The 13,948-nt window shown below is 46.5% G+C and overlaps 1 protein-coding gene across 1 annotated transcript in view; it reads right to left on the bottom strand.

Moving 5' to 3' along the window:
* The window catches only part of AP1B1 (adaptor related protein complex 1 subunit beta 1), a 342,547-nt gene that overhangs the window by 266,043 nt on the left and 62,556 nt on the right, over positions 1-13,948 (bottom strand). Inside the window, exons 3-4 of the mRNA XM_078667185.1 lie at positions 7,386-7,491; positions 5,360-5,741 (exon numbers count right to left, since the gene is read on the bottom strand). Of these exons, the coding sequence (XP_078523311.1) occupies positions 5,360-5,741; positions 7,386-7,491 (488 nt within the window). The remainder of the gene's footprint in view (positions 1-5,359; positions 5,742-7,385; positions 7,492-13,948) is intronic.

Raw genomic sequence — 13,948 nt, forward strand, 5'->3', positions numbered from 1 at the left:
GGTGATACCACCTTAGGCAGAGAGGATGCCCTAGTCCAGAGTACTACCTTGTCCGGAAAGATAGTCCAGTAAGGAGGCTGAGAGGACAGTGCCTGCTGTTCGCTCACTCTCCTGGCAGAGGTTATAGCCACCAAAAAAGCTGTCTTGATGGTGAGCAACTGCAGAGGACAGTTATGCAGCGGGTCAAATGGTGCACACATCAGAAAAGTGAGCACCACATTAGGGTCCTACTGTGGAATGATGAAGGGTAAAGGAGGAAACAAATGGGTTAACCCCTTCAAAAACCTCTGCACTAGAGGAGATTTGAATAGAGAGGGCTGATCAGGCAGCCGAAGACCAGAAGAAAGGGCCGAAAGGAAGCCCTTCAAAGTGCCCAGAGCAGAGCCCTGTTGGGCCAAAGAAAGTATAAAGAAAGGACTTAAGATAAGGGAGCAGATAAGGGGTCGATAGACCTGTCTGTGCAATATTTACAAGAGTTGTTGCATCGGCAGGCTTCTACCGACTACTCGCACGGTGCCATGGATGGAAAGCGTGGACACGTAATAAGGTGTTAAGCTTTGGCTTTTGGAGCTTACCTCAAGCATTAGAGAAACTGCATGTTGAAATATATCCTAATGGTGCTATAGATTGCAACTTTATAAAGCCCTGATGATGTTCCACAATTTTCATTTTGGGAACAAAACTCGTAGGCAGTTGGTATCAGTGAATATGAATTTTGGAATAAGGAAACAATTTCAAGAAATCATAATGGACTAGATTCACTCTCTTTGGTGAACCTCCTTTTGTTTAATTTGTATTATAATCTGTATTCAGTGGCACCAGAGGGTGACAGGTACTGGAGCATTGTGCACGATTCTCAAAAATTAATTTGCAGTATCATAGTATCATAGTGAGATGCTATCCAAAGGGTCCGTCACCCTGCATCTTTTTGGTTTGGGTATACCAATTTTGTGGAGGGACGCCTGGCTGCCAAGATAACCTCACAAACTTCGGGAGGGAGGTCAAAAGCTGTCAACTGTCGCCACTCAATCTCCATGCAAGGAGGCGGAGAGTGGACAGGTTTGGGTGGAGAACCCTGCCCTGCTGATGCGACAGAAGATCCTCCCGAAGAGGCAGCCTGACTGGAGAATCGATGCTCATGTCTAGGAGCTTGGGATACCAAACTCTACGTGCCAGTCCTGAGCCACAAGAATAAGTTCTGCCTGATCGCTCCTGATCTTCTTGAGCTCTCTGGGTAGAAGTGGTATGGGCAGAAAGGCGCATAGGAAGCTCAGGGCTTGCAACGAAAAGCGTCACCAAGGTAGCACCGCCTTGGAATCGCACGCAAAACAGCTGACATGGCACGTTTTCATCGGAGGCGAACAGATCTAACCAAGGCTCTCCCCACCGCTGAAAGAGACTTTGTGCCACCTCCGGAAGAAGAGGCCATTCGTGATCCGCAAGGCACTTTCGGCCAAGCTCGTCCACCCTGGCGTTCCTGCCACGTCCAGCGATGCAGGGCCACTTGACAAAGACTCCACCACCCCACTACGCCCTGTTTGTTGCAGTAAAACATGGCGGTAGTGTTGTCCATGAAGACCTGCACCAGCCTTCTCTTTGACGGGAAACAGGCTTTCAGTGCCAACCGGATCGCCTGAAGCTCCAACAGGTTGATATGGAGCTTGGCTTCCGCCGGAGACCAGAGTCCTCTGATCTCCACCTCCCCTAGATGGCTGCCCCATCCCAGAAGGGACACATCCGTCACTACTGTGAGATCTGGGTTAGAAAGGGAGCGGGGTCTGTCCTTGAACCATTCGAGGTTCGTTAGCCATCACTGCAGGTCGTTCGCAGTGCTCTCAGAAATCTGGACGAGGTTGGTGAGATTTCCTTGATGCTGCGCCCATTGGATCTTCAGGACCCACTGAAGAGTCTGCATGTGCCACCATGCATGGGTCATCAGTAGGATGTGGTAGGCCATGAGGACCAGCAACCTCAGAGTCATTCTCACCGGGATCTAAGACAGAGGCTGAAACATCGGTATTATAGCCTGAATATCTTGGACTCGCCATTTGGAAGTATAGGCTCGAAAATGCACCGTATCTAGAACCGCCCCAATGAAAAGGAGCGTCTGATAGGGAGTCAGATGTGACTTATTAAGTTGATAGTGAACCCCAGCAAATGCTGGAGGTTAACCGGAACCCAGAGGTGGACTGATTGAGGCGAGCCTGCCTTCAATAACCAATCATTGAGATAGGGGAAGACTGGAATCCCTGATCTCTGAATATGTGCTGAGACCACCGCCATCACCTTTGTGAACACCCGTGGGACGCTGGTGAGGTCAATGGGGCGCACCGCAAATTGAAAGCGCTCATGACCCCCCGTGAACCACAGGCAGCACCCATGGGCCGGCAGGATGGAGACATGAAAGTAGGCATCCTGAAAGTCAAGCGCTACCATCCAGTCTCCTGGGTCCACGGCAGACAGGACCTGAGCAAGAATGAGCATCTTGAATTTCTCCTTCTTGAGGAAGTAATTGAGGGCTCTGAGGTCTAGGATAGGACGAAGGCCACCGTCCTTCTTTGGGATCAGGAAGTAGCAGGAATAGCCTCCACTGTCTACTTCAGACCTGGGAACCCTTTCTACAACTCCCTTGGGCAAGAAAGTTGAGACTTCCTCGTGGAGCAAGGCAAGGTGATCCTCAGTCAGCCGACTGTACACTGGGGGCAAGGATGGAGGGGTAGTCTTGAACGGGAGGGAGCAACCCCTTCGGACGATTTACAACATCCACCTGTCCAATGTAATGTTTTGCCAGCGGTGGAGATGATGGCGTGTTCTGCCACCAACTGGCCGAGAGTTATCCTGGAGGATTGGACTAGGAAGGTTTTTCGGTGGCAGAAGAGATGGTGGCTTGGTTCGACTTCTGATTTTCTTACCCATGAGGCCGGGGAGAACCGGGTCCACGGCCCGCAGAGGTTGCTGAACTTGCAGGGCCCTCTGTCCGTGACCGGGTTGGCGCAGCTCAGGTAGCCATGAAAGGAGCAAAAATTGGATGAAGCCCTGGGGCGGTAGAGAGGCCTAAAGACCTCATGGCCAGCGGGTCTTTGTAGCGCTCAAGGGCAGCATCCGCCTTGTCTCAGAAGAGATGGGAGCCATCAAAGGGAATGTCCACGAGGCTAGCATAGACAAGCACCGAAAAAACAGACGTTCTCAGCCAGGTGTGGCGACGAGCGTCCACCGTCGTGGAAATCGCTCTACCTACGAGCCCGTTGTGTTCAAGCCACATCTGATGGCAAAATTAGCGGTGTCCCTCCCATCTGATATAGCTTGGGAGAGTAGAGCCCGGTCCTCTTCCGAGACTCTGGGCAGCACTAACGCTATGGTATCCCATATGAAATGGGAGTAATGGCCCAAGCGGCATGCGGTGTTCACCAACCGCAATGCTAGGCTGGTTGAAGAAAACATTTTCTTACCAAAGTTTTCCAGCATCTTGGATTCCCTGTTCGGGGGTGCGGAAGGGAATGCGACCCGAGAAAGTGGAAGCTTGGAACACCAAGCTTGGGGGAGTGGGGTGGGTGGTGAGGAAAAGTGGGTAGTCCGGTGCAGGGTAATGGCGGCGGGCAATCATCCTATTCACAGGAGCACCTGTGCTGGATTTGAAACATGTACCCAGAAAGACGTCTGTCAAGGCCTCATTGAAAGGCAGTAGGGGTTCCGAACTCAAGACCCCAGGCTGCAGGACCTCTGTCAAGACATTAGTCTTGACTGCCACTGTAGGAAACTGCAGGTCAAGTACCTGCACAGCCCTACACTCCACCATGGCGAAAGAAGCTCCCTCCTCCATATCCAGGGTAGGAGGAGAAAGCATGCCAGAGTCTGGGGAGGTGTCCAGACCACTGGCTTCACCCAATTCCTTGTTGTTGCTGAATTTCTAAGGGATCCTGCTCCCTCTCCCAATCCTCTTCCTCCATTCCTAACACTTCAGAATAGGGCAGAGAGAACGGCATGGAGCCGTAGGGCTCCATCGGCGCCGGTCTCAGTGTCGGAGGAAGCCTGACCTGCTCTTTGTCGTCAGGAATGAGGATCAGGGAGGAGCCGCCGGTGAGCCTACCTCTCGACTGAGACCTGGACCGGGATCGACATCGAGGAGGCGACCTCCGCGGTGCAAGACGCAGGGCTGCGAGAATCTTTAGGACTGCTCCCTCAAAGCCGATAGCGCCATGGCCCGGCAGTAAAAGCACGACTTGGAGTCATGGTCGCGCTCCAGGCACTACAGACAGACCAAATGGAGGTCTGTGACTGACATGGCGTGATGACAGGCGCCGCACGGCTTGCACCCCAAAGTCTTCTTGCTTGACACGATAACCTACACATCAACAAAGTAGACAAAAAGTCAACAAAAAAGTCTGTCAAAAATGACAGGGGGTAGCTCTCTTCAACGAATCGGCGATAATGGCGCGGAAAGAAAAGAACGGACGTCAGCACGCAAAAGTGGCGGTTATATTGACGACGCGGACATCACAACGACAATAAACACGACACTGACAACGTCATTCAGAGTCGACCAACACCACCTTCCAGCACCAAGGGTAAAGGACATGTGTGTCTTCCGGATCCAGCCTAACGCCTGGAAGGTCAAAGGTAAGGAATCTGCTGCTAGCTGTCTCTATCTGATGCTGCATCTAAACAATAATGCAACATAACCCCTTGGAAGCACCAGAAATAAAGCTAGATTGTTATGGTTTTTGTGGGCTTCCTTTATGGTTTCAAAAGAAAATTCCCTTCACTTAGATATCCCACCAACACTTTGGAGTCTACCATTATTAAAGATGGGTTTATAGAGGTGTCTCTTGTTTATATGTGTAGCTGCAATTCTATCTATACCAAAATAACTTTTTGTAGTAAAAATCGCTTTCCTCAGATATCTCAACCTTTTGAGGTTTACTACTTGATTTGCTGCTTTACTAATGCAAATCTATCCAGAGTCCAAGAAGGAAACAACAAATAATTGTATACCCAAAGTGTTCAAAGCATGTGAATCTTAAGATGAGCAAGCAACTCCATTACCACCCTTTTAGTGAGGTGCCTTATGTTCCACATGTCTGAAAACTAAACCAAAAAAGGCAGCGTGATACTTTAATTTGCTGACAGTTCCATGTCACAGATGCTTGAACATGTCTACCGATGTTCAAGGTGTTCCGTGCTCCTTCCCATATTTATTCTTTAGACTAAAGTCAAGTTTCATAACTCCTGTCACAGAAACATTTTTTTCTTAGTGTTGAATCTAGATTACATTTTGCAGTGTGAACAGGAAAAAAAGATTTGCACAGCAACGAAGAATCAAGATGGATGAGATAAAAGGTATCAAGGAATGATTAGTTACCATGGGGTTGGAGTCAGAAATTAGGTCCTTAAGTGTGTCCAGGAAGCCCTGGTCTTCCACCAGCTGAGCATTGATATCATGTAGCTTCGCCACGCACACGGCTGCTGTCTTGCGCACATAAGGGTCCTCATCCTTTAGGCATTTGCGCAGAGGTTCACAAAGGTACTCAGTTATTTTATCTACTCGGATGCAGCCCATTGTGCGAACTGCCAGAGCACGAATGAGTGGGTTGGGATCCTCACAGTCCTTCACGAAAGTGTTGACAGCCATGATGGCCATATCGGGCTGGCTCTTGGCGTAGTTCATCAAATACAGGTACACCAGTTTCTTCAATTCCAAGTTATCCGTCTGCATGCAGTTCACTACATCAGGAAAGAGAGCGCTGCAACAAGGAGCACAATGTCACACAAAATGCGCCAACTTAAGTGACAAGTAAAGACTTTAAAATAACAAACCATCCAAGAACTAATCTTCAAAAAATAGAAACCAGTCTAGAGATGTATAGTTGCATTTGGAGACATGGAAGACTGCCAAGTAGAGACTCTCACTCCAAGGGAAACATTTCCTAGAATAAGAAACACTGCCAGGAAGCGCTCCTCAACACAGAAACCAGTTAGGTAAAGCGCATTAGAATTTGGGTAGACTATAAAATGGAAACCTATCAAGCAGTATATCTCCCGTCAAGAGATATAGCCCCAAGAACAACACTTAAGAACAGCACACTTACAGTCCGAATTAACGCAAATGGGGTAATTGCATGCTCCCTAGCACAAAATCCCCCACAAAGGAAACTCAACAGCATACACAGTCACACAAAAACTAAGGAAATACCCAACACCCTACCAAGTAGGTCAAGCTGAACCGCTCTCCTCCTCATGAAGATGGAGCCAAAAGCCATTGCTCCATGATCATCAAAGCAACCCATAAAATGAATAAGGAACTCTGCCCCTAAGGTCATTTACTCAGAAATGGAGGGGGGGCACAAGGGACTTATGCCCACGATGTAAAGAACTGAGGGAAACAGTGAGCCATTTTTTCTGTGTTTGCCCCCTATACGCTAGCCCTCGGAAAAAATGGCTCAAACCGATTTGCCAGTTGATGAAAACGAGAAGGGCTGGGGAAGCTCTAAGGTTGTTGGGGACGGTAACAACCCTCCTTGTGGCCACATCTGTAGCTAAATTTCTAGGTTGGTCTTGGATAATTAGAGGGAAATATTTGCATAGCATCAGCTAGCTTGATAGTCCATTGTTATTATCTCTCAAGTATATGTCTGTGAAGTATTTTGAATTATGCTAATTATGTTCCATAATGGCTTTACTGTTTTATTGTAAGTTTTTAAAATTGTATTTTTATATTGTGATGTCTTTTATGGTGAACTATACCGAAATAAAGACTTTTGAATGAATGAATACCCCACTAAACCTATGTGCAAGTAATACACAGTCACAACAGAATCCATTTGCTTTCCACAAAGCAAGGATGTTCTTAGTCATAAACATTCCCTATCAAACAGGGCAAACATGAACAAACACCTCATGGACAGACATACAAAAAAATAGAAAGCTGCAGGTCCATTGTAAGCGGGTAAATACACACACTGGCCAAGCACCTTGTGCATGTAGGTGAGAGACAAATATCACATTGGACAAGCTGATCCACACAGCCAGGCACACACTATTGCTCAGATGTATAAACAAGCACAGACGTACTTGCACCTATAGATAAAAGAGTACAGGGTCCTCTCTGACAAACAGGGAACACAGATCTCCTGTACATAAGCAAGAGCAAAACAATGCCGTATTTACAAGTAGGTGTGAACAACATACGCTATGATTTCATAAACAAGTGCACAATATACCCTCTTGAATCACTCCATATCCAAGCAGGCAAAAACGTACATTCAACGTAATGTGCACACAGCACAAGTAGTTACATCTGCCTATAATAGCATCATTATGTAGGAGCAGATAAAAGTTTGCAGCACAGACATACTCTCCAAATCGGCCCGAGTTACCCCAATGCGTACCTGACATCCTTCCCAACTGTCATGGAAGCGATAACCTTCTTCACTGCCTCCTTCTTCTTTTCCTTTTTGTCACTGTTCAGTTCAGCTTTGAGCTCAAAGATCTCACCTGGGAACAAAAAGGCAAGGAGCAGGTGAAATTGTGGGCTACAAACGGCCATGCCAAAAATATTTGCATATATGCTCACAAAGGCCATGAGAGCGGACATTTCTACCAAGAGCTCCAAACAAATGTCCTTCCAGTGAGAGAAAGAATACAAGCAAATACCTCCTCATGCATCTATTTCCAGAGGAAAGTTGACAGAAGAACATTTCCTTAGATAGTTGTGCCAAGAAAGAAACAAGAGTGAAAACACTTAACTCAACTAAATTATAGTTAGTTATGAAACCAACATGGCCTGCCTTAGCAAAAAAAAAAAAAAAAAAAGAGGAGCTAATAATGAGACCTACCTCCTTTCACTTAGCCTTCCGGGAGAGATACAGACTAGTGCCATGAAATGAGAATTGAGCTTGAGTGTTTAGCCCATCCTATGCAGAAAAAAGGAGAGTCCTGTCCAAAATATCGGTAAAACACACCAAGTGAGTTGTCTCGTTCTCAGTACCTCGATGGACAATAATCTGCCAACATATTTCATTTACATCAGTGGTTCCCAACCTGTGGTCCGGTGACCCCTGAGGTCTGTGAAGCAGCTTCAAGGGGTCCGCGACCACTTAGCAAATTAAGTAATATTAACAGATTTAAAACGTGCTCATCATTAAACAAGCTAAATGTATACTAAAAATGTTTAAATGGACTGTCGATGTGAAGGAATTTGAAATAGGAGACTAAAAATAAAATGAGTATCCTCAAATTGACTTGTGGGAGCAATGCAAGTGTATCAAACAGAATATAATATTGATGATGAGTGCCCTCAATTGAATTTAGAAAAGCTCCAACCTTCATATTAAAATTAAAATTTTGATTTCTTTTTTATTTATGTGTTTGCGGATGAAATAAAATGTGTCCTCATTTGTGCATTTGCTTGAAAGCTTTTTTCTGTATTTTTTGTGAATTGTTTTGCAGTTCAAATCATCAACAAAGCTTAGGCTGTGGCTCTTGGCTAACAGTCATGACTCAGTGGGAGCCTCCCTGGATTCAAATTCAAATTCAAATTCAAATAAGCTTTATTCGGTTTTTAAGTTTAAAACCATAAAAGCAACAAAGAGAAATACATACATTCATAAATAACTCGACAATTCATTAAAAAGTTCAAAGAGAACCATCTATTTAAAAGAAACTAAAAACGAGTCAACTAATCAGAGTAATAACACAAGGTGCACACAGTCCCCTTTCACCAGGTATTATAATTCAGTGGTTGGGGGCTAGGATAAAAGTCATGCAAATCCCAAATACAGATGGGACCATCTCCAATTTTGGGCTGAGAAGATCGTAAATAAGGGGCAATGTTCCTGTGTTTGAATTTAATTAATATCAAGTCCCCCGGAATACATTTAGGCAACATACCTAGCCACCCCACCCTCCTCACGCTCAAAATTCCGCCATCTAGAGTAGGTGGTAACGGTCTATTATTTTGGAGCCAAAAGATGGCTTTGTTCAGCAGGTCCTGGTGTGTTTCAAATTTGCCTTGTTTTAGTGCAGGGACCCCAGAGAGAACTGTCACGTATGGGGCGGCTTCAGGGGGTAGATTAATTTGATGCCTTCTTTCTTGAATAACTCTAGGAGTTGTGTGAGGGACATATACAGGATTAGAAGTAACATTGCGGGCACTTGGAGTGGGTGTGGTAAGAGGGGAAGCTTTCCTGCTTGCAACGGGCTTAGCCTTTTCGAGGTTGGCAGGGGAAGTAGGACATGTAGGTATAGCAATGTTTTCAGGTACTGGATAAATCCTTTTTACTGTTTTTTCGATACTGGACAACCTGTCCCCCAGATCGTTGATTTTAGTGACCAGAGGTGATAATGCAGAGTTTAACAATCGTTCAATTTGAGCCAATAGGGTCAATTGGAGAGGCGACACAGAGTCATTGGTTGTAGTCTCAGCCTTATCCGTCATTAATAACGTTGGATTGGAGGGGGATAATGAGGGGCTACAACACATTTGATCGTTATTAGCCTCATCATGTTTCCTTTTACTGGTTAAACCCCGGGACAGTATGTTGGCCTGAGGAAGGATTTTTTCTGGGGATAAGGGTTCATCCTGGGAAGTGCAGTTTATTCGGTTGGTGTCTCTTCCCACTATGGGGGGGGTTGATACCTCCGGTGAATAGTTTGTGCCACACAGGGCATTCAACTCCTCCCAGATGGACATAATTATTGAATAGCAGAAATCCGGAAACAATAATAGGCAATTCCAAGCGGAAAAGATAGAAAGATTTAAAGACTCTGTACCTCCTCCTTCGATGGGGCCAAGTGGGGTGGCCCGTCCCGTCCTTCTCAGTCCTCTGAGGGCCACAGAGGGCCCGCCCTTTGCCCGGGCTTCGCCCGGCGTCCGCGACGCGGAGGGAGCTTCCTCAATTTGAGCGCCTCTGGGCGCGCTGATCCTGTGGATGTGTGGGCGGGACCGGAACTTCACCCAAGGCTTGCTGGGAGCTGTAGTTCCCCCCAACTGCGGCCGTGGAGCTGGAAACTACGGCGGCAGGGGGAACGAGCAGCGTCAGGGCCCCAGCAGCAGGTGAGAGAAAGAACGTGTGCCTGCTCCCCTCCTCAGCCCAATGTCGGTCAAAACGGCCCCCGCTCCTCCGTGGGAGCTTCCTCAATTTGAGCACCTCCGGGCGCGCCTATCCTGTGGATGTGTGGGCGGGACCGGAACTTCACCCAAGGCTTGCTGGGAGCTGTAGTTCCCCCCAACTGCGGCCGTGGAGCTGGAAACTACGGCGGCAGGGGGAACGAGCAGCGTCAGGGCCCAAGCAGCAGGTGAGAGAAAGAACGTGTGCCTGCTCCCCTCCTCAGCCCAATGTCGGTCAAAACGGCCCCCGCTCCTCCGTGGGAGCTTCCTCAATTTGAGCGCCTCCGGGCGCGCTGATCCTGTGGATGTGTGGGCGGGACCGGAACTTCACCCAAGGCTTGCTGGGAGCTGTAGTTCCCCCCAACTGCGGCCGTGGAGCTGGAAACTACGGCGGCAGGGGGAACGAGCAGCGGCAGGGCCCCAGCAGCAGGTGAGAGAAAGAACGTGTGCCTGCTCCCCTCCTCAGCCCAATGTCGGTCAAAACGGCCCCCGCTCCTCCGTGGGAGCTTCCTCAATTTGAGCGCCTCCGGGCGCGCTGATCCTGTGGAGGTGTGGGCGGGACCGGAACTTCACCCAAGGCTTGCTGGGAGCTGTAGTTCCCCCCAACTGCGGCCGTGGAGCTGGAAACTACGGCGGCAGGGGGAACGAGCAGCGTCAGGGCCCCAGCAGCAGGTGAGAGAAAGAACGTGTGCCTGCTCCCCTCCTCAGCCCAATGTCGGTCAAAACGGCCTCCCTGGATTCCAATAATGATTGGGGGTTGGAGAGGGGTTCCTCAGGTTCGAGGAATTATTAATTTGGAATCCCCCAGAAGTCAAAAGGTTGAGAACCACTGATTTACATTATAGCACATGTTTTATACTGCACACAAAAAGGTAAATCTTAAACCCAAGAAGGTCAAACCAAAAAAGAAAGTAGACATAGATTGTACTGGGAACTTCACCCCCTCCTGCACTGATGTAGGGATCTCTGGCAGCACTCTCTCGGGGTCCAGCAAACTATTGGGACTCCAACCTTTGATAATTCTAAAGAAGGTGCAAACCTACAGGAATATGTCCTGTTTCCACAGCACCAGGATTTGCAAAATTAAGCCAGAGTGCCAGAATAAAAACTCTACTGCAAATTCAGAGCCCTTTGGGCATTTGCTACATTTTCCCCTGACTATCTAGTGTGAGGACATCGCACAACAATGCTGACATTTGCACATTGCACGTATTTACTAAATGAGGAAGAAACTTTAATTTCCTCTCTGCTGTTGGTTTATTTTCTTGTGGGCCAATGATCTGGGATCTGCCAAAATCATAAAATAACTTAGCATAGAATCTGTAACATGGATGTGAGAACGCAGCGATTTAATCTCCAGAATATTCTGATGTCACCCGCCTAGAACCTGAAAATGAACCACAAGATCAAATGAGGGCAGCCAAGACAAAAAAGATGAAAGGAGGAGAGGGTTACAATCTGATATTTCCGAGATAGAGCAGATCTGATCCAGGCCAGTTCTGTTCCCTCTATGTTCACAAGTTGAAGACAGATCATGATACCATGCTCAGGGGTATGGAACACTGCTGGCAAATCAGTGCTACAACACTGCTGGCATCTGTCTGCCATCCGAGGTTTCTCATATCAGTAGTCAGAAGCAACAGCTCTTCTTAAAGGTCCGAAGAAGGACTTGAATCAAGAATCTCATACTACTTAATATGAGCTCCTTCCAGAGGCTTGGCTAGAGGGGTCAACAATTCAGCTACTTTGCAGAAGTTTATTTATTTATTACAAACAGGATAGCATTTCCAGTTAGTTTTTGAGCATTTCTGATCAGAATAGTTTAAAACATGCTGAGAACATGAGACCTTCCTTAACGACTGGAGGAGGTCAAATGTCCTGAAGACAGCAAGAGATTTTACTTTTGAGCAGAACACATATAGTCTGTCTTGCATCCGCAATTCTGCCAAAGATGGAGGGATGGGTCCTTTTCTGTAGTTTGAAGTTAAACTTCTATTACCCTATAGATAATTCTGATTTCTGCATAAACTATTTATCTTTCTCCTAACCAATTCAATTCCTAACCAATTTGCAACATGGGACAGAACCACCCTTCTAGGGGTTTGATATGAAGCCTTGTAAGCAATAAACGAGGGGGTGACCAATTGCTGGTGATGCTAGATGGAGAAAATGTCCCTTTTGCCCATTTTTGCATACTAACACACACTAGTGGCATTTAACTTCTAGACCATGGGAACACTTTTATATCATATACTAGGGCAGTGGGTCTCAAACTTTTTTAGTAACCTGACCCACTTTTTAGAACAAACTTTCTCTACCCATCTACCTTTATTGGACATGACGCATGGCAATTTTTGAATGTAACTGTGTGGTAGCGCATTGTCATTTGCAAAGTGCCATAATTGCCTGTAGAAACTACCATCCACCCCAACTAATAATCCACTTTCTGATACTAGACGCAGATACTAAAGTAGCCCGTGTGCCTCCAATGCCATCAAATGTTTACACAATGTATCAAACGTAGCCAGACCTTTTTATTGCAATTCCTGTTAGATATGGTGTTCTACAATGCTCTCCTCAACCTCAGCACTATTTGATACTTCCTTACCTAATTTTTAGTGCTGTCCACAGATAATATAATATGGGCACAAGTACTACCCAGATGAAATCTACCGGAAAATGACATTCATGTGTCTGCATCAGTTTCATTTGCCGGCAGACCGTGATAGTTGTTTTTAGGTCGAGCCTGGGCAGCACATGCACTGCTCTGTGGCATGCTTTTTTGGAGAATGAAATAGAAGCTCTGCCCACTCTCCGCCCATATTGGTCATTGGCTTGTGTCATTGCCCTTCGTAAATGCTGGCTTGTGATTCGTTCATAGGCTTGTTAGTCCCTCCTTAGAACAGCCTTGTCTCCATTTGTAACCCCCCATGAGGACTTGCCCTTTTACTTTGGTTGTTAAACGGTGAGAATAAATTGTCTCCAAGGGCAGAAACACATCCCCTCGAACATTCGCCCCAGAGTAAATAGTTTAACCGCCTCTCAGCTCTCCCCGAAGCAATGATGAATACAAAGAGGCATATTGGGGTTAAATCCTACACACGTATATCGATTAAAAAGAGCAATATCTGGAAAAAATTTTTTAGAGAGCTCCAGATTAGATGAAACACATTTAGAGTTTTGAACAGGGTCCTTTAAAAGTAGACAGTGTTAATCATGTCAATGCAAGGGGCAATCACATCCACAGGGGTAAATACTCTGCAAACTTACGACCCTGCATCCATTTTCCCCTACCCATGACTAAACTAAGTCGAGAAAGAAACAAGGTGAGATAGTAAAATGTAGGCAACTGCAGCAGCAGTATACATCAGCGAGGCCTCTTATAACTCCAGATGAACTTCTGCCAGCATGCATCAATCTTCCTGAAGAAAGCCACAGAAAGAAAGAGGGGGAATACATAAAAAAAGATACAAATACCTGGGGAGGATGATCATTTTAATCAAATTGGACCAGCCAATCAGACTGTGATCAGAAGCAATCCCACTTGTTGAAGACACCGACTGACTGTTTAGAGTTTCCCATAATTGTATTCAATTATGTCATCAATTAGTACAGTCACTTCTACTCCCAAATAAGTGGCCGAGTGTACCCACCTCTTATCATGGGTAGGAGGGATAATCTTACACAGTTAAACTTATATTCTGAAATTCACCGAATACCTGTGCAGCCACCTCTACTGCCCTAAAGGCTGTAACCGGAACAGGAGTTAAGACTGCCACGCCGTCTGTATAGGCTATAACTTTCCCCTCAAATCAATGTATAAGCAGCGGATGGATATCCTCA

The sequence above is a fragment of the Lissotriton helveticus genome, chromosome 11 (genome assembly GCF_964261635.1).
Source record: "Lissotriton helveticus chromosome 11, aLisHel1.1, whole genome shotgun sequence".
In the NCBI taxonomy this organism is placed as follows: Eukaryota; Metazoa; Chordata; class Amphibia; order Caudata; family Salamandridae; genus Lissotriton; species Lissotriton helveticus.